The sequence below is a fragment of the Chiloscyllium plagiosum genome, chromosome 5 (genome assembly GCF_004010195.1).
Source record: "Chiloscyllium plagiosum isolate BGI_BamShark_2017 chromosome 5, ASM401019v2, whole genome shotgun sequence".
Classification (NCBI taxonomy): domain Eukaryota; kingdom Metazoa; phylum Chordata; class Chondrichthyes; order Orectolobiformes; family Hemiscylliidae; genus Chiloscyllium; species Chiloscyllium plagiosum.
The window spans coordinates 44,893,351-44,917,544 of NC_057714.1; the positions used below are offsets into that span (position 1 = coordinate 44,893,351).

General features: G+C 39.6%; 1 protein-coding gene across 2 annotated transcripts in view; it reads right to left on the minus strand.

The window, feature by feature from the left end:
* The window catches only part of gabbr2 (gamma-aminobutyric acid (GABA) B receptor, 2), a 968,870-nt gene that overhangs the window by 123,455 nt on the left and 821,221 nt on the right, over window positions 1-24,194 (minus strand). For both annotated transcript variants that reach the window (XM_043689956.1, XM_043689957.1), the window contains exon 11: window positions 10,214-10,346. In XM_043689956.1, the coding sequence (XP_043545891.1) occupies window positions 10,214-10,346 (133 nt within the window). The remainder of the gene's footprint in view (window positions 1-10,213; window positions 10,347-24,194) is intronic.

Below are 24,194 nucleotides of genomic sequence, written 5' to 3' on the forward strand. Positions count from 1 at the left end.
CCTGTATTCAATACTCTGACAAATAAAGGAAAGCATACCAAATGCCACCTTCACTATCCTGTCTACCTGCAACTCCACTTTCAAGGAGCTATAAACCTGCACTCCGAAGACTCTTGTTCAGCAACACTCCCAAGGACCTTACCATTAAGTGTATAAGTCCTGGTAACACTTGCTTTCCCAAAATGCAGCACCTTGCATTTATCTAAATTAAATTCCATCTGCCACTTCTCAGCCAATTAGCCCATTTGATCAAAATCCAGTTGTGATCTGATCTGAAGGTTTGAAGTGTTTCACAGGCACTTTCCTAGCTGAGATATTCTAGTGAAGTTAGAACATTAGTACCTGCAAATTGGCAAGTAGATCCTAACTTCAAAGAAAGAGATCAAGTCATCCAACCAATGTCCATGCCATCGGTCTGCAGTTGATCATCAGTAATAAGATGGAAGGTGTTGTCAACAGTATTATCAGGCATCACTTACACAACAATAATCAGTTCATGATACTTAGTTTGGGTTCGACCAAGGGCACTCAGTTCTGGACCTTATTATAGCCTAACACGGACAAAATAATTGATTCAAGAGGGGTGATATGAGTAAATGTCCTTGACGTCAAGACAACATTTGACTGAATGTGGGATCAAGGAGTTCTGGGAAAATGCAAGTCACTGGGAATTTCAGGGAAATGTCTCCACTGATTAAAGATCAATCATCACAGTCCCAGACCATTGCTGCAGGAGTTCCTTCGAACTCACGTCAGTCATTTTCATCAGTGACCTTTGTTCCAACGTAAGGTCATAAGTGAGGATGTTTGCTCATCATTACACAGCATTCAGTATCATTTGTATCTCTTCAGATAAGGAAGGCATTTGTGCCAATGTGCAGCAATAACCCGGACAACATTCAGATTTGGGCCACTAAGTAACAAGTAGCATGGATGACACACAAGGGCCAGACAATGAGCATCTTGAAGAGTTAACATTAACAAGAAACTTAACTGGGCCATTGAGGCATGAAGTCTGTTAATCATCAATAAAGCACTAGTCAGGATTATGATGGAACATTTTCCACTTGCTTGAATGTGTGCACTCAAGGGGATCAGCACCATCCAGGACAAAGCAGCCTGGTTGATTGGCATGCAACACAGAAACTTGAACATTCACTCTCTCTACCATCAATGTAGAGAAGCAGAAATGTGTTTTATATATATGACACACTGTTGCAACTCACCAAGGCTCCTTCTTCCACATCGCTTTTCAAAACTGTGATGTTTAACAAACGGAAGGGCAAGGGCAGCAGATATATGGAACTCTCCCATCTGCAAATTCTCTACCAAGTCCCATGCCATCCTGACTTGGAACTATATCAATGTATGTTCACTGATTTGGATATTACTTACCCACAGGGGAATGTTTCTGGCGGGGATAGCTGTAGAAAAGGGCAGATTTTCAGCAGAACCACTTACCATCCACTCCTGAGCTTACCTCTACAATACAGAGGGTGGGCCTGGATTACAATTGGCAGCTCAATGGACTCTAATATCACATTGATTATAACATAAGATGGTTGGTATTGGCACATGGACAAGTCGGTAGCTCTTTGCTTTTAATGTGTTTATAACAGTAGGAAGGATCGGGACAATATCTTTGGAGGGTGCCTTAGCCCATCGGGAGCACCTCCCCTAGAAGAGACCACCCCCTTCCTTTCTAGTCACTCATATTTTAAAACCAATACCCCAAAACCTCTCACTGCACTCCAGCCCCCAACCCTCCAATTCCTAAGCAGGAAAGGTAATGTTATTTGGATATCCAAAAGGCATCTGAAAAGGTACCTCATAACATATACAAGATACAAATTTAAGTTGTTGAGACAGATAGACTGGCATACATAGAGGACAGACTGACTGATTTGAAAGAGTCAGGATAAATGGATTATTTTCAGGGAAGCAAACAGTAACTGGTGGAGTGTCACAAACCATCACTACAAAGGCCTCAACTATTTACAATCTGTAAAACTAACTTAGATGAGGGAATAGACTGTACTGTAATTATATTTGCTGATGATATCATGGCTGATAAGAAGGTAAGCTGTGAGGAGAATACAAAGAATCAACATAGCAATATAGATAGGTCAAGTGAGTGGGGAAACATTTGACAGATGAAATACAACTTGGGAAAATGTGAACCTGTCTACTTTGGCAGGAAGAACAGAGAAGCAGCATGCTATTTAAACAGAAACAGAAACAGACAGCAAAATGTTGTGATATAGATAGACTAGGGTGTCTCTGGACTCAAATTACAAAAACCTCCAGCAAATAATCAGAAGGCAAATGGAATTTTGGATTTTGTTGCAAGACAGATGGAGTATACAAATAGAGAGGTGTTGCTGTAACTGCACAGGCTATTGGTGAGACTACACCAGTGTATAGTTTTAGTCTGTTTATTTAAGAAGGGATACACTTGCATTGAAAATGTTTCAGAAAAGACTCACTAGACCCAGTTTGTGGAAGGGGGACAGGATTTATCTTATGAAGGAAGATTGAGCAGTTTGTGTCCATACTTACTGCAGTTCAGAAGAATGCAAGGTGATCTTAGTGAAACATATTGATTCTGAGCGGGGTTTGACAGGATAGACGCCGAGAAGATGTTTCATCTTATGGGAGATTCTAGCATGAGGGAACATAGTTTTAAAATAAGGAGTCTCCCAATTAAGACTGATGTGGAGGAATTTTGTCTCTTTGAGGGTCATAATCTTTGGAATTTTCTTGCCTCGCCAGAAAATTATGTTTTTCGTCTCTCTATTCTTTTGTTTAAAGGTTTGAAGGCTGGGTGAAAATCTCAATTTTAAGGAGAACTTACTTCTTGGTAGATTCAGGGTTATTCTGTCATTTAGTGAGCCCCTTTGAATTCAGAATTTTTAAAACCATTAGCCTAGCCAATTGAAATGGGTCAGAGAACAGCATGAAAAAATACAGTGCTTAAGAAAAACACTAATTTCACACAATTAGCTTATAACTTTCTTCAAACTGAAAAATATCTTATGCATGCAGTAAAACTAACTTTTGCAGTTGTGTAGAGTCTTCATGGCATTAGTGAACTATTGTTTTAATTATAGACTTGCAATCCTCGGGTCGGGAGTTCAATTTCCATGATAGAAGTTCTTTTAATTACACTGTATTCATTTAAATTTGTGTCTGTAGCTTAGCTTATACTTTCATGTATATTATGCAAAATAAATTTTAAATTTAAATCCATAATTTAGTTTTGGAAAGTGCTTTTATATATACGTGTAATTAATCACACAAAATAGTAATCAGTGATAGCAATGGCTTGAAATAGACAAAATTCTACAAAATTAACGGTTACATTTTTAACAAGGTCATTAAGGTTTAATATAAAAATAAGCTTACCACAAAGGAAAATGTTGCCTCTCTCCTGAAACAAAAATAATACTACAGGAATCCCTACAGTGTGGAAAGGCCATTTACAGGCCATTCAGCTCATCGAGTCCACACTGACCCTCTGAAGAGCATCCTACCCAGACCCACCTCCCTACCCTATCCCTGTAACCCTGCATTACCCACAGCTAATCTACCTAGCCTGTACACCTCTGGACACTATGGGCAATTTAGCATAGCCAATTCACATAACATGCACATCTTTGGACTGTGGGTGGAAACTGATAGTACCCAGCCAATATCCATGCAGAAAGGAGGAGAATGCATAGACAGTCACCCAAGGCTGGAATCAAACCAGGTCCCTGGTGCTGTGAGGCAGCAGTGCTAACTACTGAGCCACCGTGCTGACCAAAAATACTTTGATCTTTTACAATTATCATTAAAATAAATAGGGAAAGTCTCTGTTTCATTTCACACTTTATCTGTCAACTATCTTCATAAATTCTTTGCTAATCCTATTTTTCACCATGAATGTTTACCAATTTTTTTGGACAAAAACAAAATAGCTCTTGTTTTCAATGTTAAGATCTCACCTTATATCCTTGTAAGAGAGAAAGTGAAGGCTGCAGATGCTGGAGATCAGAGCTGAAACTGTGTTGCTGGAAAAGCGCAGCAGGTCAGGCAGCATCCAAGGAACAGGAGAATCGACGTTTCGGGCATAAGGGCTTATGCCCGAAGAAGGGCTTATGCCCGAAACGTCGATTCTCCTGTTCCTTGGATGCTGCCTGACCTGCTGCGCTTTTCCAGCAACACATTTTCAGCTTATATCCTTGTAACCCAAATTCAATTAGATATTAGTAACTGCATAATATCTACAAAGAAGACAATTATTATCATCTATTGTGATAGAGAAATGGGATATTTTTTGATTTGAATTCTCTTATGAAGTCTAAGGTCTCAATGCCATTACATTCTGTGACTCACACTAATACAGTTCCTTAAAGTTAGAATCAGGGGAACTTATAATGGACAACAAAGAGATAGCAGGCAGTTTGGTAAATACTTTGGATCTGTCTTCATTAAGGAAGACACAGATAACCTTCTGGAAATGTTAGGGGACAGACAGCAAAGCATGAAGGAGGAACTGAAGGAAATTCTCATTAGTCAGGAAATAGTATTTGAGAAATTGATGGCATTAAATCTCTGAAAATCTCCAGGGCCTGATGCTCTGCATCGCAGAGTACTTAAGGAAGTGATCCTAGAAATAGTAGATGCATTCGTGATCATTTTCCAGCATTCTATCAACTCTGGAAGAGGTCAAATCTATTGGAGATTAGCTAATGTAACCACACATTTTTGAAAAAAGAAATGAGAGGGAAAACAGGGAATTACAGGCCAGTTAGCCTGATGTCAGTGATGGGGAAAATGCTTGAGACAATTATTAAGGATGTAATAACTGGGTTTTTGGAAAGCAGTAACAGAATTAATTGAAGTCAGCACGGATTCACTGAAGGGAAATCATGCTTGACAAATCTTCTGGAATTTTTTTGTGCATGTGATGGCCGAGGGGACAAGTGTGAATCAGTAGATATTGTGTTTCAAACAAAGCTTTTGACAAGGTCCCAAACAAGACATTAGGAAGCAAAATTAAAGCTCACGGTATTGGAGATAATGTATTGGCATAGATAGAGAACTGGCTGGCAGACAGGAAGCAGAGAGTTGGAATAAACGCGTCTTTTTAGCGTGGCAGGCAGTGACGAATGGGGTACCACAGGGTTCAATGCTGGGACCTCAGCTGTTCACAAAATACATTAACAATTTGGACAAAGGAATTGAATGTAATATCTCCAAATTTGCAGACAACACTAAGCTGGATGGCAGTGTGTTTTGTGAGGAGGATGCTAAGAGCCTACAGGGTGACTTGGAAAGAGTGGCTGAATGGACAAATGCTTGGCAAATGCATTACAATGTGGATAAATATGAGATTAGCCACTTTGGTTACAAAAACAGTAAGGCAGATTATTATCTGAATGGGGGTCAAAGTTAAAAATCACACAACACCAGGTTATAGTCCAGCAGGTTTATTTGGAAGCACTAGCTAGTGCTTCCAAATAAACCTGTTGGACTATAACTTGGGGTTATAGGATTTTTAATTTTGTCCACCCCAGTCCAATACCGGCTCCTCCACATCATATCCAAATGGTGTCAGTTTATGAAAAGGTGGGGTACAATGAGACCTGGGTGTCATGTGGAACAGTCACTGAAGGTTCGCATGCAGGTGTGGCAGGCAGTAAGGAAGGCTAATGCATGCTGGCCTTCATAGCGAGAGGATTTGATTATAGGAGTAGGGATGTCTTGCTGCAGTTATACACGGCCTCGTGGAGGCCATACCTTGAGTATTGTGTCCAGTTTTGGTCTCCTAGTCAGAGGAAGGATATTCTTGTTATTGAAGGAGTCCAGCAAAGAGTTCACCAGACTGATTCCCAGGATGGCAGGACTAACATATGATGAAAGACTAGATTGACTGGGTTGTACACGCTGGAATTTAGAAGAATGAGGGTGAATCTCATAGAAACATACACAATCCTGATGACACTGGACAGGCTAGATATGGGAAGAAGGTTTCCGATTTTGGAGAAGTCCAGAACTAGGGGTCACAGTGTAAGATTAAGAGGTGAGCCATTCAGGACTGAGATCCTCCCACAATCCAGAGATGTGCAGGTCAGGTGAATTGGCCATGCTAAATTGCCCATAATGTTAGGGAAATGGGTCGGGGTGCGTTACTCTTCGGAGGGTCGGTGTGGACTGGTTGGGCCGAAGGGCCTGTTTCCACACTGTAGGGAATCAGAATCTGAATCTGAAATGAAAAAAAATTTCTTCATTCAGAGAGTTGTGAACCTGTGGAATTCTCTACCACAGCAAGCTGTTGGGGCCAGTTCGTTAGATATATTCAAGAGGGAGCTGGATGTGTCCTTGCAGCTAAAAGATCAAAGGGTACGGAAAGCAAGCAGGAATGGGATTCTGAGATTCCATGATCAGCCATGATCATACTGAATGGTGGGGCAGGCTTGGAGGGCCAAATGGCATTCTCCTACACCTATTTTCTATGTTTCTATGTTTAATAGTGCTATGTTAATAAACTTCCCAAATTCATCATGTCTACATTAATTAATGATATTATTTTGTATAAAAACAGACTTATTCATTCATTAAGTTAAAATATAAGACGGCTTTCTTTAGGGCATAAGGTAATTGAATGGTGGAGCACGTTTGACAGGCCATGTGGTTTAATCCTACTCTCATTTCTTGTGGTCTTGTTAGCTGAACATATTGACAATGTTCCATATGGTAGACTAATTAGTAAAGTTAGATCACATGGGATTCATGGAGAGCTTGCCAATTCAATAAAAAACTGGCTTGATAGTAGCAAATTGAGGATGGTGGTTGAAGATTGGTTTTCGGACTGGAGACCTGTGACTAGCGGTGTTCCGCAGTGACCAGTGCTGGGTTCACTTTTGTTTGTCGATTATATTAATAATTTGGATGAGAATTTAGGAGGAATGATTATTAAGTTTGTGGATGACACCAAAATTAGTGGTATGGTGGACAATAAAGTAACTTATCTAAGATTACAAAGGGATCTTGATCATTGGGGCTAATAGGCTGAGGAGTGTCAGGTGGAGTTTAATTTGGATAAATGTGAGGTATTGCATTTTGGTAAAACAAACAAGGGCATCTACAGTTAATGGTAGGGCCCTGAGTGGTGTTGTTGAACAGAGAGATCTTAGGGTTCAGGTACAGTTGCATCACCGGCAGATAGGGTGGTTAAGAAGGCATTTAGCACATTTGCCTTCATTGCTCAGACTATTGAGTATAGCAGTTGGGACATCATTTTGAGGCTGTACAGGATGTTGGTAAGGCCAGTTTTAGAGTTCTACATACAGTTGTGGTCACCCGGCTTTAGGAAGGATATTACTAAATTGGAGAGGGTTGAGAAAAGATTTACAAGCATGTTACCAGGACTCGAGGGTTTGTGTTAGAGGGAGAGGCTGGGTAGGGTGGGACTTCTTTCACTGGAGCATAGGAGGTTCAGGGGTGACCTTATCAAGCTTTATAAGATCATGAGGGGCATAGATAAGGTGACTATCAAAGGTCTTTTTCCTAGGGTGCGTGAGTTCAAATCAAGGAGACATATTTTTAAGGTGAGAGGAGAAAGATTTAAAAGGGACCTAAGGGGCAAATTTTTCACACAGAGCATGGTTTGCATGTGGAATGAGCTGCCAAAGTTAGTGGTAGATGCAGTACAATTACAACATTTAAAAGACATTTGGATAGGTAAATGAGTAGGAAAGGTTTAGATGGATATGGGCCAAATGCAGGCAAGTGGGATTAATTGAGTTTGGCAAACTTGGAATGGACTGAAAGGCCTGTTTCCATACTGTATGACTCTATAATTCAAAGAGAATAGTCTGTTACACTGAAAACTTTCAGTGGGGTTTGTCACTTCTTTCTCTCTTTTCCTTTGATCTCTCAATATGGCAATTATAATCCCTCAATTGCACTAATGCTCATCTGAAAGCACTCATCTACTTGGGATAGTTAAGTTAAGGGGAGTTGCTTCATTTAAAAAATTGCAATAAGGTACCAAGAATTGGTAATGTGGTCAATTACACAATACCTCTGTGAACAGTAATTACATAAGTTAGCCATTTTCTGCACATATTTTTTGAAAGTAAATGTTAGTCGCGAAGACTGTTGTTTCAATTTGAGCAGGAATCTCACACCTGAAATGCTGATGTCTTGCCCTGCCATCCAAAGACTCCAATTCTTGTGTGTTTTTCTTTGTTTCTTCCACCAGTGTGACAGAAAATTAGTGAACCTATCGCACTTGTTACCTAATCAACCATAGAATAAATGAAAGGGCTCTATTTAAGCTATTTACAAGTCATCCTGCTTTGTTCAATTTCAGTAAAGATATTAAGATATCAGGCAAACACATTGCAGAAATGTGATTTGGAATATTTGCTTTCCTGAGGTGAGTCACGATTCACTGTAAGTATAAAGCTTAAAATGGATCTGTCAGAGCAAACACAAGATGAAATAACTTTGCACTGGATTTTATTATTAAACTTGCATCAAATTTCCTACAAACTGACAAATCATAAATTGAATCTGTGTGACAGACAGATTTTAAATCAAGTCTGTATTTATATCACAAGAATTTGGTGCATTGCAATTTGGAAATTTCTGAAAAGAAATTATAGCACATTGAGCATGATTTAGTTATAAAGAAACTGAGATTTGTTTGTTCTTATCCAACAATAAAATAGCCAAACACTTTACTAGGAACATAATGGTCTCTAAATTTCACACTGTTGGGATGTCATAGACATGATGTGACAAATGAGCAGTATATACTACAATTAAATGTATCCTTAGCCTGTACAATAATGTTGATGTTCCTGAGTCTGAACTCAGTACTTAGTTCCTTTGTTACTAGCAGATGGAGGTTGTTAGAGTCATAGAGACGTACAGCATGGAAACAGACCCTTCAGTTCAACTTGTCATGCCAACCAGATATCCTAAATTAATCTAGCCCCATTTGTCAGCACTCAGCCCATATTCCTCTTAACTCTTCCTATTTCTGAGTGCACTAATAACTATGCTTCCTATACCCATCCAGGTGCCTTTGAAATGTTGTCATTGTACCAGCCTCCACCACTTCCTCTGGCAGCTCATTTCATTGCCCCTCAGGTTCCTTTTTAATCTTTCTCCTCTCACCCTAATCCTATGTCATCTAGTTCTGGACTCCCCCACCCCAGGGAAAAGAGCCTGTCTATTTATCCTATCTATGCCCCTCATGAGTTTATACTTGTATGTATTAGATGTTTAGCAGCATTTTGCCCAGCTTTTTCATCAGTACCTTCAAGCTCTTTAATACCAAGAAAAAACAAGAGAGCATCACAGTGGAAAACTCTCAATATGATTTTCCATTCAGGGCACCTTCCTGAAGTGCTTGTTATTTCTCCATTGTCACTTGGCTAACATCCTGAATTCTGTACTAAAGATCGTCAGCACAAGGGGTTCAGTAGTTCTAAGGGAAGGACCATCGACTTTTCAGGGTGATGAGAGATAGGCAATAACAGAGGCCATTTGACATACACGTTCATCCTCAGAACATGTTTTATTTTAAATGAATTACCATTATTACTGAAAAGAAAGGTAGGTTGCTGAAGCTTTTCATCTTGCACTCATCAAGGCACAAGCAAGAATGCCAAATTTCAAAATTTCACAGACTGATGGCAGCATCCTTTTAGTTGAAATACTACTTGCAATGCACTGAATATTAGCAGTGATATGTGACTTGCCTTCCCAGGGCATTTTGAGGGTAATTCTGAGTGCACTAATAACTATGCTAACAACCATCTTATGATACTAAGTCAAGCTCATTATGTGCTTCATTTAAGCTTGCTAGAAATGATATACATTCAAGTTAATTAATATGTTCAAGCCTTGTACATTTTTGAATAAATCAGAAGATTGGGGAGCCTATTATCCCTTGTTACTTTCTCCACAGCAAGGTCTCAACAAATCAGAGATAAATTGCCAGTCGATCAGCACCTTTTTCTCCTGTAAGATGAATTGTTGTGATCATTTGAAATTTGGCATCCTTGGGTTTGTCCTGATGAAAGGAAGTTGCAAAACTTCTGTAATATGTCTCTTTTCAGCAATATTCAAATTCTGTATTACCAACTGACTTTAAGCACTATTCTTGTTCAAAGAAAATGCATTAATGGAATCTTTCTTGTGTAATACTTACAGTACAGAGGGTCTCAAATGTATTAGGCATAACAAATGATCCATCAAGGCCAAAAAGGAATATGGATGCATAAGAAAGCATTCCCCCAAGGATAATAAGGTTGTTCATGTAGGGACTGGACATCTTTATCAACCTATAGGAAGGAATAGACAATAAGCAAGGGTCATCTGTGGGTCTTGTCGTAAAGAATGATCTCTGTTACATAACTAACAATTGTGTAATGGCCATCTCTTTTTAATAATGCATGAAGAACTTCTTAAATGATGTGCATAAATGTGATTAAAAACTATCATATTTGATTAAATATGTTACATGCACTGTGGAGTAGAAGAAAAACATACAGACTTAGAATAAGTTTCAGTTCCATGTAACTGCAAGCTATAAAGCAAATATAATATTGGAACCATGACACCCAAACTTCTGGGAAGCAAAATCCAATTGACTGGAATGTGTTTTACAATGAAATCTGCAGAGCAATGGAATTCACTCTGTTCCCCCAAAGTGAAAGAATGCTCTGCACTTCCTGAACTGTTGATTAATATTCTGGATTCTGCAATGAATCCTAATCTAATCTAAAAAAAAAAATAGCTCATAAAAGGAACCAGAAGAAAAACCAGCCTTTCACGGCTTAATTGCTACAGTGATCCTTGAATCCTTTTAAGCGGCCAACTATACATTTAAATTTGAATAAATATTGAAAGTGCAGAATGTGCAACTATCATCAGATGAGGTTAAATGCCAAATTTAAAAAATTACTCAAATCCTACTGGCTAAAAACAAACAGGTAAGAGTGAGAATGCAATGAACAATGGCAGTTTTGAGCAGTGCAATTGCTCCTAAGGAATAATTTGTCTGAAAAATGTTTATCTCTTATTATATTATGAAGGCTATTGTTTGCTGGTAACTTCAGGAAGTAAACAATCCTGAAGTAAGAAAACTACTTTGAGGTTAGAGGTCAACCAAAGTTCTTTTCTTGACCAGTGAGCATCTTCTTTAGGGCAGGACCTTAATCCATTGCAAACAAAATTACTCATGGCACAGTTCACAGTGCAAATGGAGGAGGGTGTGTAAATCCTGCCTGGGGATCCACTGGTAAGATGATGTGCACAAGGAGATAGCCTGCTGGTTGACAGAGGACAAGCCTCACCTTGCCCTAATGGGAGGAAAGATATTCGAACAGTCTCTATCACAAGGGATAAAGTATTTGTCAAACAAATGGGGCTAAAGGCAGATTGGTTACCAGGGCCTGATGGCCTTCAAGGAGAAAGTGAGGTCTGCAGACGCTGGAGATCAAAGCTGAAACTTTATTGCTGGAACAGCACAGCAGGTCAGGCAGCATCTAGGGAACAGAAGATTCAACGTTTCGGGCACATGCCTGAAGAAGGGCATGTGCCCGAAACGTCGAATCTTCTGTTCCCTAGATGCTGCCTGACCTGCTGTGCTGTTCCAGCAATAAAGTTTCAGCCCTGATGGCCTTCATCCAAGGGTTTTAAAGGATGTGGCTACAATAATAGTGGGCATTGGTCAAAATATTTCAGAATCTGCTGCATCTAGAAGAGCTCCAGTGGATTGGAAATCTACTCATGTGACACCCCTATTCAAGAAAGGAGGGAAACAATAAAAAGGAAATTATAGCCTGATAACAGCCATTGGGGAAATGCTAGAATCTATTATTGAGGAAGAAATAGCAGAACAGTTAACAAAGCTTCACATAATTAAACAGAGTCAACATCACGTTTGACAAATTTACTAGAGTAGATAAAGGGGTAGCAGTAGATGTAGTTATTTTGATTTCCAGAAGGTGCCACAAAAAGGTAATCCACACAATAGGAGCTCACAGCATTGGTGTGATGTATCAGCAAAGATTGAGAATTGGTTAATACATAGCAGACAGAGAGTAAGGATGAATAGGTCTTTTTCAGGTTTGAAAGACAATAATTAGTGGAATGCCACAATAATTAATACTGGGGCTTCAATTAATTACCATCTACATTAATATCATTGAAGAGATTCAGAGTGTAGTGTATTCAAATTTGATAAAGATACAAAATTGATGGGAGGGCATATTGTGATGAGGATATAAGGACTTTACAAGGGGATACTTGATAGATCGACTGCTAAACAAAACATTAGCAGTTGGAGTTTAATGTGGGAAAATGTGAGGTTGTGTACTTTGGTGGATGAATCAAAAGACATATTATGATTTAAATGGAGAGTGGTTTCAAAAAAATACAGCATAGATGATGATGGTACTTGTGCACAAAACACACAAAAGTTAGCATGCAAGTGCAGAAAGTAATTAAGGAGGCAAATAGAATTTTGACCTTTATTGCTGAGGGTTGGAGTTTAAAAATATGGATGCCTTTTTTTTATAAATGTACTGGAGTACTGTGTACTGGTTTGGTTTCCATATTTAGGAAAGGATCTACTATTATTGGACACAGTTCCGAAGAAATTCATTATACTGATTCCTGGGATGATGGATGGTCAAACAGGTTAAGCCTTTACTCGTTTGGGTTCAGAAGATGAGGGGTGATCTCATAGAAACATATATGATAGAGGTTGACAGGGTAGATGATGAGAAGGTGTTTCCATTAGTGGGGGAATCTCAAACTAGGGGACACAGGTACAGAATAAGGTGACACCTATTTAAAACTGAGATGCAAAGGGATTTCTTCTCCCAGAAGACAGTGGATACCTGAAGTTCTCTACTCCACAGAGTTGTGGGGGCTAGATCATCAAAAGTATTTAAAGAGCAAGCAGATTTTTGAAATATCAGGGATTGAGTACTATGAGTAGCTGGCATGAAAGAAGAATTGAGGCCTTAGACAGCTCAATCATGATCTTGTAGAATGGTAGGCTTGAGGGGATGAATGGCCTACTTCTATTCCTATTTCTTATGATATGTTCTTATGTTTATGCTGATATTCTGAAATTAACATAAAAGTATTTCTTTGATCCATTTTAGAGGAGATTGATTAATTAGGGAACACCCATTTCTACAGCAGGCTCAGCAAAGCTTAGAGCGTGCAGAAACTTCTCCATTTTCAGCCCTTCCTGATTGACAAGTGCTTGAGCAATGCCCCTCTTGTTGCATGGGCCTGTCAGCATTATAAAACCAAAAGAACTGCCTTTTCTTTCCCCTGGGAAGACGGGTAAGCAATGCAAGTCCTCAGCAAGTATAACTCAACACTTGCCTGATCGAACACCAAAGGTTTTTGTTGAACTGCCATATATGTGCTAACATGGAAGCTAAATCTGTAAATTTGCACTATACTGTGCTATTCCTTATGTAAATAGTTATCAGAATCCATTATTAATGGACATGCTATCAAAATTGTTGATGATCTCTTTTGAACAAGCTTGTGTTTGCAAATTCCATGGAAGGCATACATCCTGCATTGTACTTCTCTCATCTTCAGCTGAACTTTCCCGTTGTGTGTTTAACACTTCATGTCAACAGCCCTCACCATCCAATTCAGCTGAGGATCAAGTGCAGAGGCACCTCCAGTGGAAGCTGCTGCAGTACCAGTACCAGCACTAGCTGCCTTCTTCTCAGCTACATAGCCCTCCTAAGGCCAGATCACACCGATATCAAGATTAAGCAGAAAGTGGTGAGACCCCAACAACAGGGGAAACAGAAGATCAGCTCTCTCAACTCATATAAGCACAAGTGTCTCAGGAAGGTTAGGCTATCGTGCCAGGTCACTATTGGTAACTGCAGACTTCGTAGAACAAAAGGTCCTTCCAGTGGATTGGAAAATTGCTGATGTCATGCCCTTAATCAAAAAGGGGAGGAAGGTAGAAAGTAGGAAGGTATAGACCAGTCATTTAACATCCATGGTCTATTTTTAAGGAATAGTAACAGGGACATTTGAAAACTCAATATGCAATCCATTAGAGTCAGCATGCTTTTGAGGGGTAAATCATATTTGACTAACTTGCTAGAGCTCTTCAAGGGTGTAACAAACAAAATGGATTGGGGGGACCCATGGATAAAATATATCTGCTCTTCCAGAAGGTATTTGATAAGGTGCTGCATAAAACATTAATACAAAAGGAAGATTGCACGGAGTTAGGGGTAATATATTCACTTAGATAAAGAATTGGCTAACCAACAGAAAGCAGAGAGTAGGAATAAATGGGTCTTTATTTGGTTGGCAAGCTGGAATTAGTGATGTGCTACAGGGTTCAGTTCTCGGGTCCCAATAGTTACATTCTATATAAGAACTCAGATGCAGGGATAGAGTGAACTAGAATAGATGGGAAAGTAAGTAGTAATGAAGAAATGTGAAATTTACAAATGGGTATGGAGGTTAGGTGAATGGACCAAAATTTGGCAGATGGAGTTAACGCGGATAAGTGTGAGGTTATCTATTTCGGTGGTAAGAGTGGAAAGACAACTTATTCTCTAAATGGAGAGAAACTTCAGAGAGCTTCAGTGCAGAGGGATCAGGGTGTCTTCATGCATGAGTCACAGAAAACTAGTATGAATGTACAGTAGTTAATAAGGCAAATGGAATTTTGGCAATTATTGCTAAAAGAATACAGTATGGAAGTAAGGAAGGGTTGCTGCAACTGTACAAGGCATTAGTGAGATCGTACCTGGAACTGCTTACAATTTTGGTCCCCTTACTTGAAGAGGGGTATGGTCACATGCCCAGGGGAGATTCACCAGATTCATTCCAGGGTTAAAAGGTTTGTCTTATGAACTGTTTGGGTCTACACTTGCTAGAGTTTAGAGCGATGAGAGGAGATATAATTAATGCATATAAGATGCTTTAAGGGATTGATAAAGTAGACACAGAGCAGATGGCTCCTCTTGTGGCTCAATCTAGAATGAAAGGGCAGAGTTTTAGGGTAATGGGCAGTGGATTTAAAACAGAAATGAGAAGGAGTTACTTCTCTGAAAAGTTTGTGAATCTGTAGAATTCACTATCCTACAGTATTGCCCAGACATTGAGTAAATATTAGGAGGAGATCCACAGATTTTTCAATAGTACTGGGTGGAAGGGTTATGCAAAGCGAGCAGGAAAGTGGAGTTGAGGCTGAAATGAGATCAGCCATGATTATGTTAAATGGCAGAGCAGGCTCAAGCGACTCAATAGCTTATTCCTGCTCCATGTTCTTATAATCATCTGTCAAATCGTGAGAACAATGTCAGAGGGGATGCACAGTCTCTCAATGCTGGAGCTCTTCAACTTTACTAAAGGCTTCCCAGTCTATCAGAATAAACCCTTCCCACCATGTAACCGATTGCCTCAGTACTGCTAAGGAAATACAAGCACTGTGGAGAATACATCCACAGTCAGGAAGAAAAGTATTTATGGTTATAAATATTCTTAATTTTTTTTTGAGGCTCAATTGCATTTTGCAACAGACACAAAGGGGTCTCTCCTGAACCTCCAGAACCTGCCACTGCGAAAGCTAGAAGAGACAGGGTAACCTTGGGATTTAATGCAAGTAAACATAAAGTCAATCTTTGTAGATCATAATGGAATAGTTTGATAATTAAATGTTAAAATTGTAGCATCAATGAAACTTTGACATTTATTCAGACAGAATACTAAAATGTAGTGGTTAAATCAAAAAAGATAATGGAATGTGTCACAAACAAGCCAGAGAGGTGAAAATGATACTTTTTTTTGTTTATTGTCCTCTGCTCCTGTCGATAATGAGGTTAGTTTTAAAAAATTGATTGTATGTATTTCGCTTCAGTATTGCAAATAGCCGGCAGTGTCCTGACACAAAACCTGTTGATGCAATCCAATTAAAAATGATCTACAGTAAATTCTTTCAGGTTGAAACTAGGTAGGGCTCATTATTGTATTCAAAACTGGGGATAATCATTCAAAACACAGATTCACAATCACACAGTTCTAAGAAAGAAAGTAGAAAGGAAAAAAAGAGAAATTACAAATTACATAAAATCAAAGATATCAGCATTAGTTCCTGTGAATTAAGCAGTCCAGTAAGTCAATATCCAGTGCAGGTTCTTCCAGTTGGCTGTGCACAGAAATCCCTTTTTGTTGGGGATTTGGTGCTTAGTCACATTGAATTGCAAGCAAAAATGCAGCAGTTGTAACCAGGTGAAATATAAGATACTTTCCAGAAATCATATGTTTCAGAGAGACTGGTAGGAGGTGGGCATGAGCAATATCTGAAGGTGCTTATTCTTCTAATGCTACAAGCAAACTCCCAAGGGAATTTTGTTGTGTATTGATAGTATCCCTATCCCTGGACCAGGAGGTCCAGGTTCAACTCCCACTTCCTCCAGAAATATGTAATAACATGCTGAATAGGTTGATTAGAAAAATAGGTTAAATAGTTTTGGGGCCCTTTTGTGGTAGTGGTAGTATCCTATCCATGGATCAGGGGGACCAGGTTCAAATCCCACCTGCTTCAGAGGTGTCCAATAACATCTCTGAACAGACTGATTAGAAAAAGTAGGTCAAATAAAATAAAACATTGAAATGGCAAGCAAATTCCCTAAAGTATTTAAAAAAACAGTATAACTAGATGTAATTCAAACAATCCAGCAATTGGGATCATATGGCGAAGGCTTCTGCCTCAGCCAGGTAGGCAATGAGGTCAATGTTAAGCAAAAATGGTTTTCAGTAATCTCCTTTGTTCTGAATTGGGTGAGTTTGATGCCTTGTCCCTTTGTGTTGGCTTGGCTGGCATGCATACCAGCAAGATGGTGTACAGCTTTGCCCTCTGGTTGCTGCTGATCAGAGTTTTCCAGAAATTGTGGACTAGTGATCAATAGCATTCATGTTTTCAGTTCAGCAAAGTGTCAAATTTTTCAGAAAAGAGAAGCAAGAGGATATAGTTTTAAAAATGGGATCTTTTTCTATTTGTCCTTTAGACATTATAAACAATAACCTTTATACCTAGAGAGCTGGAATATGAAGAGATACAAGTTTTGCAACAGTTAAACAAAGCCCTGATTAGAGCACATCTAGAGTACACGCACATCTGTGGACACTACAAATTAAAGCAATCCTTTTTTCAGATTAGAGTTCTGTAGCACAGATTCACAGGATTTTACAGAGCTCCAAGATTTTGATTTGAGGAAAGTTTATGCAAACTAAACTCTAATTTGCTGAATGTAGAAAGTAAAGGAGCTAACTTAGATGTCTTTAAGATATTGAAAGGAATTGAAAAGATAGCCAGGTACTGTTTTTGCTGGTTTTGTAGATCTAGGCAGAGCCTAACGTAGGGGTTATTTACGAGCCCATAATTGGGGGGCAGGGCCGGTGTTCTCCTCTCAGGGGTGTGGACACTGTACTTGGCACTGGAGTGGAGGTGCTGTGCTCAGACTGGGAACCCACAGCCTGGGCCCAGAGAAACACAGAGGCCCATGACATTTTTCCATGCCCTTTGATCCAGGACAAAGAACATTATCGTAAAAGCAGAAACTGGCCATTTAGAAGGATATAGCTCTTCACATAAAGAGTGGCAGAAGTGTGGAACTCTTTCTGACAAACAGCACAAGTTCAGTTAATGATTTTAAGTCTAAGTTCAACAGATTTTTGCTAGCCAAGCCTATCGAAAGATATGCAGCTATGACATCTGAAGAGAATTAAATACACTTCAGCCAAAATCTCCTTGAATAGTGGAATAGACTTCAAGAAGCTGAATGGTCTACTCTTATTCCTGGATAGCAGAAATTAATATAAATGAATGTATTCTATGCATAGTATGCTAAGTGAAGCCGATCAAAGATATAGTATCCTTCAGTTTCTATGCATAAAAGTTATGCCTTAAACCATAATTTTGAATCAACAATGATTTTTTTCAAAGCAAGTGCAATTAATATGATGAATAATGTAGAATAAATATGCCAGAATTAAATTTGTCACTGGACGAGGGTTTTTTTTTTGAGAGAACAACATATTCAGGATGAAACTTAATTGAAATGCATTGTGCCATTCATCTCAGAATCATTTAGCAATACAGCATGGAAACAGGCCCTTCGGCCCTTCAGCAAGTTTCAAGTGCCTCATTTGGTCCATATCCCTTTAAATCCTTCCCATCCATGTACCTATCCAAATGTTTTTTAAATGTTGCTATTGTACCTGCCTCAGCAATTTATTCTGGCAGCCCATTCCATAAACGCACCATTCTCTACGTGAAGACGTTGCCCCTCGGGTCCTACTTAAATCCTTCCCCTCTCACCTTCAACCTATGCCCTCTACTTTTAAATTCCCCATCCCTGGGAAAAAGGCTAAATGCATTAATCCTATCTCTACCTCTCATGAGTCTATACACCTCATTCTTCTCCAAGGAATAAAGTCCTATCCGGGCCAACCTCTCTCTATAATTCAAGCCTATTAGTCCTGGCAACATCCTTGTAAATCTTCTTTGCACTCTTTCTAGTTTAACTATGTCTCTTCTGTAACAGGGTGACTAAAGCTATACACAATATCCAAGTGCAGCCCCACCTTTGACTTACACAACTGTAACATAATGTCCCAAATCCTATACTCAAACCCTCGACTGATGAAGGCCAGCTGGCTAAATGCCTTCTTCACCAACGTATCTACCTGTGACACCACTTTCAAAAAAAGACGTACTTGTACTCCTAGATCCCTCTGTTCCACAACTCTCCTCACGACCTTACCATTTACTGTATAATTCCTATTTTGGTTTGACTTTTCAAAGTGCAACACCTCACACTTATCTGTATTGAATTGATTTTCCAATCCTCAGTCCTCTTCCCATTCTGATCAAGATCCCTGTGTAATTTTTGATAACCTTCCTCGCTATCAATGCTACCTCCTAATTTTGTATCATCTGCAAACTTACTAATCATGCCTTGTACGTTCACATCCAGATCATTTATGTAAATAACAAATAACAAAGGTCCCAGCACCGACCCTCGTGGCACACCACTAGTCACAAGCCTCCAGCCTGAGAAACAACCTTCAATCATTATCCTATGCTTCCTATCATTGAGCCAATTTTGAATTCAATTAACTGGCTCTCCCTGGATCCCAAGCAACCTAACCTTCATGACCAGCCTGCTGTGTGGGAACTTGTATAAGGCCTTACTAAAGTTCATATAGACAACATCAGTTGCTCTACCCCATCTAGTCTCTTGATTACCCCTTCGAAAGACCAAGAGATTTGTCAGACATGACTTCCCACACACAAATCCATGCTGACTATCCCTAATCAGACCTTGACTATCAAAATGTTGATTGATCCTGTCCCTTAGTATCATCTGCAACAACTTGCCTACCACTGATGTTAGGCTTACTAGCCTGTAATTCCCTGGCTTCTCTTTTATTAAACAATGCAACATTAGCCACTGGTGAAGTTCCAGAAGACTGGAGGGTAGCTAAAGATGAAGGAAAATCTCTGCAAGGCCCCCTACAATTTCTTCCCAAGCCTCTCACAATGTCTGAGAATGAATTTGACCAGGCCCAGGGGATTTATCTACCCTAATGCACTTTAAGGCTGCAAACACTTTCTCTCTGGTATGTAACAGTACTCATTAACTCACTGTAGTAAGAACACAAGAACAAGAACAGGAGCAGGAGCAGGCTATAAAGACAGTGCTGCCATCACAAGATGAGAGTTGGTCTGGCTCAGTCCTCAACTCCCCTCTCTAGTAAGCTCCTCAAACCCCTCAACTCCTGTTAAGCTCAATTAGAATCTTGTATGTTTCAATAAGACCACCTCTCATTTTTCTAAACTATAATGAAAAAAAAAGGCTTAATCTATTTATCTGTACTTGATAAGTCAACCAGTTCACCCAAGGAATAGCCAAGAGAATCTCGTTTGAACTGCCTCCAATGCCAATATATCCTTTCTTAAGTACAGACCAAAACTGTACACAATATTCCAGGTGTCACCTCACTATGCCCTATACAGGTATAACAAAACCTCAACACTTTTAAACTCTAAACTGTTAGCAATAAAGGTCAGATTTCCATTTGTCTTCTTAGTTACTTGTTGGCATCTGCATACTAACTTTTTGCTTTTCCTACAAGCAGATAAACTAGGAGTAGGAGTAGGCCATCCAACCCTTTGAGCCTGCACCATTGCTCAATAGGATCTTGGCTGATCCTCTCTCTCAGTGCCATATTCCTGCTTTCTCCTCATATCTGTTGACACCAACAAAATCCAGAAATTTATCTATCTCTTACTTGAATATATTCAATGACTTGGCATCCACAGACACTGTGTAGAGGATTTCAGAGGTTCACTACCCTTTCAGAGAAGAAGTTTTTCCTCATCTCAGTCTTAAATGGTCTACCCCACATCCTGAAATTGTGTTTCCTCCTTCAAGGCTCCAAAACCAGGGACACATGTTCCTGCATCTAGTCTGCCCAGCCCTTTTAGAATTTTGTATGTTTCAATCAAATCCCCTTTTATTCTTCTAAATTTTAGTGAATGCACAATAACACCCATTTCATTCTGTGTTAACTTTTTTGGGGTCCATTTAAATAATAGTCTGTCTTTTGATTCTTTGTAACAAAGCGCATGACCTTACACTTCCCAACATTCAATTACATCTGTCAGCTTTTTACCCAATCACTCAATCTATCTTTATACCCTTGCAGATTCTCTATGTTCTTATCACAGCATGTCCTCCCACCTATTTTTGTATCATCAACAGATTATACTCTGCTTCTCCTCCAAGTACATCCAGACTCTATAAGAACTGTTTTTGTGCAATCGTGCAGCAGCTGAAATGGAAATGCTGTTGACAACCTTCCACCGTTCACACCAATGGTGCCATTTTTAAACCCCAGCTGTGCATCGCTTCAATGTTGCAAATGGAAATTGACTATCACATTGTGTTGCTTCACTGGAATCACATTGGAAAAATCCCAGAAAGGGCACCAGGCACCCTATTTTATTCCCTGAGGGCCTGGAGGTGTGTCTGGAGAGGATGGACATTCCCTTCCCTGTGGCCCCAAAAAGGAGGCTGCACCATCAGCCTCAGCCTAGCCCCAGACAGGAGACCAGATTAGTGCCATTTCTCAGGCCAAACATAGTACGCAGCAGGGCAGGAGGAAGCTATGTTTCTTCTCATTTTGTTTTCCTCTGTGCAGACATACCAGATTCATGTCAGGAAATTACTTCCAAAACTGGGAATGCTGGGAATTGCATCAACATGCTGATCAGCGTGTGCTAACCCTTAGCTGTGCAACTTGAGGGAATATTAGTAAGAATGTTAATAATCTTCTCCATTCTTCAAAGTTTAGTGCCACTTTCTTCTCTCTGCTGCTTCACATTCACTCTAACTCTGCCATTGCAAGTAACATCACAAAGGCTAATGGCATACAATTCACACCATTATATAGAGCATCTCAACTCAATGGCCCTCAGCCATCTCATCCTCCTAAACTAATCACCTTTTCCACCCTCCTCCTCGCTAACTGAGTATCCCTGATCACACAGGTTCTGATCATGTGCTACCACTAAAAAGTATTTGCATCCAGTCTGTGCCAGTCGAAAGCAATAACCTATCTATTCTAATCCCATTTTCCAGCACTTGGCCCAAAGCCCTATATACCTTGGTACTGCAGGGATACATCTAAATGTTACGAGGATTTCTGCCTCAACTACCCTCACATGCAGTGAGTTTCAGATTCGCACCACCTGCTGGCTGATATTTTTCCTTCTAAACCTCCTGCCCATTATTTTATACCTATGCCCCCAAGTGATTGATTGCTACACCAAGGGAAAATGTTTCTTCCCACCTACCCTGTCTGTGTTTCTCATTATTTCGAACACCTCAATCATGTCTCCACTCAATTTCCTCTGCTCCAAGGAAACCAATCCCAATCTATTCAATCTCTCTTCATAACTGAAACTCTCCAGCCCAGGCAACATCTTAATAAATCTCCTCTGCACCCTCTCCAGTGCAATCACATCCCTCCTATAATGTGGATTCCAGAAATGCACACAATACTCTACTTGTGGCTCAACCAATGTTTTATATATTTCCAGCATCACCTCCCTGTTCAAGGGTCACACTCCAGGACATCAATTATTTACTATCTGTAATAATGATTTCGAGGAGGAGGCACTGTGTACTGTATCTGAATTTGTTGATGATACAAAAATAGGTGGGAGGACATGTTGTGATAAGAACATAGAGAACCTGCAAGGGTATAAAGATAGGTTGAGTGATGCACAAATGAGGCGAGCAGTAGAATACTGTGTGAGATGTTACTGTGAACCTTGGCAATATCAAGCCATGAAATTCCTGAAAATAGTTCAGACTAAAAATGGGAAAATTTAGCCCAGCTTGTGTTTTACTGTTTTAAGTAAACTAAACCATTGTGCAAACCCCTGAAAAGTGGTTAATAAATAGACCATTATCATTAACATAACATTCCTCACCATAATTAGCAGAAGTTATTTTTAAAATTGGTGTTTTCCAATTTTTTTTAATGGCCTGACCTCTGCTTCCTTTGGCAAAGACTAATATTCGATGCATGGGTGAGGGGCAATGATAATTAAGGTTACTCAACAATTAAAATAAGCCTGAAACCTAGTGCATTAAATACTTCCATTTTCAGCATGTACCTTCATTTTAACGTAGCTTACTACATTCTTATATTGCTAATTTATATCCGCCAGCAGGATTAAGTGTGCAGCTATAGCTAAGTTTATACTTATTCATCAGTTATATCACTGAAACTTAAAGACCAGGAGTACATTTGGCCTACACAGCTCTCTGAAAGCATTATAAATTGATTCATTTCCGTGATGTTGACTGCCATTTATTGCTTATCCCCACATGCCCAAGACGGAGGGGTGTGCAATCCTCTTATACAACTGAATGGCTTGCTAGGCCACTCGAAGGGGCAATTAAGAGTCACCTGCCTTGGTGTGGGAATTGGAATCTCAGTAAAAGGATGACAAGTTTTCTGCTCCAAAGTAAGTGGGGGTTGTTTTGAGCCAATTCACCAGCTTTGTAGACATTTTTTTTCAGCCATGTAATTCAAACCCTTAATATGCTATTCTCTATTTATGGACATTCCCCTGCTCTCCCATTGCAGTTATGAGGTGAACCATCATGACATTTCAGAACCAATTGAAGAGTCTATGCCTTCAATAACATTTTCAAATAAACATGCCAGCTGCTAGAAAGCAATAGCAGTAACAAACATTTTTAAATGGTAATTTTATCATAGGTATGGTCTATTCTATTTTGTTGTGTTCATAATTGTTATTTTGAGCCCTTTAGGCTGAGTGTGAAAGTCTGCTGCTGTGGTGCAGTGGTTCGACTACTTCATGTTGACGTACTTGCATACTTTGCCATGCACCAACATGATGGTTTTTTTGTTCATTCACAGGATGTGGGCATCTATGGCCAAACCAGCATTTACTGCCCAACCATAATTGCTGAGAGGGCTGTTAAAGATCAACCAAAAAGCTGTATGTGTGGAGTCACATGTAGGTCAAACCGGGTAAAGATGGGTGAACTCATCCCCAAAAGGGCATGAGTGAACTAGCTGGGTTTTCTCCAATAATTGACAATGGTTTCATGGTCATCATTAGACTCTTAAATTCAGATTTTACTGAATTCAAATTTCACAAGCTGTGGAATTCAAGCCTGGGTCCTCAGAACATGAGTCAAGATTAGAGTGGTGATGGAAAGCACAGCAGATCAGGCAGCATTTGAGGAGCAGGAAAATTGATGTTTCGGGCACAGGATTGAAGGGCTCCTGCCCGAAATGTCAATTTCCCTGCTCCTCGGATGCTTCCTGCACCACTCTAATCTTGACTCTGATCTCCAACATCTGCAGTCCTCACTTTCGCCTCCTCAGAACATTACCTGGGTCTCTGGATTAAGAGTGTAGTAATAATATCGATAGGCTATCTAGAAGTAGTGGAACATGAAAAGATTCATCAAAATATCAAGGAAAGGATAAAAAAAACATTAAACATGATGTTATACCAAAACAGGTCATCAACAGGAACTGTCCCTTTCTAAATTACAAACATCAAA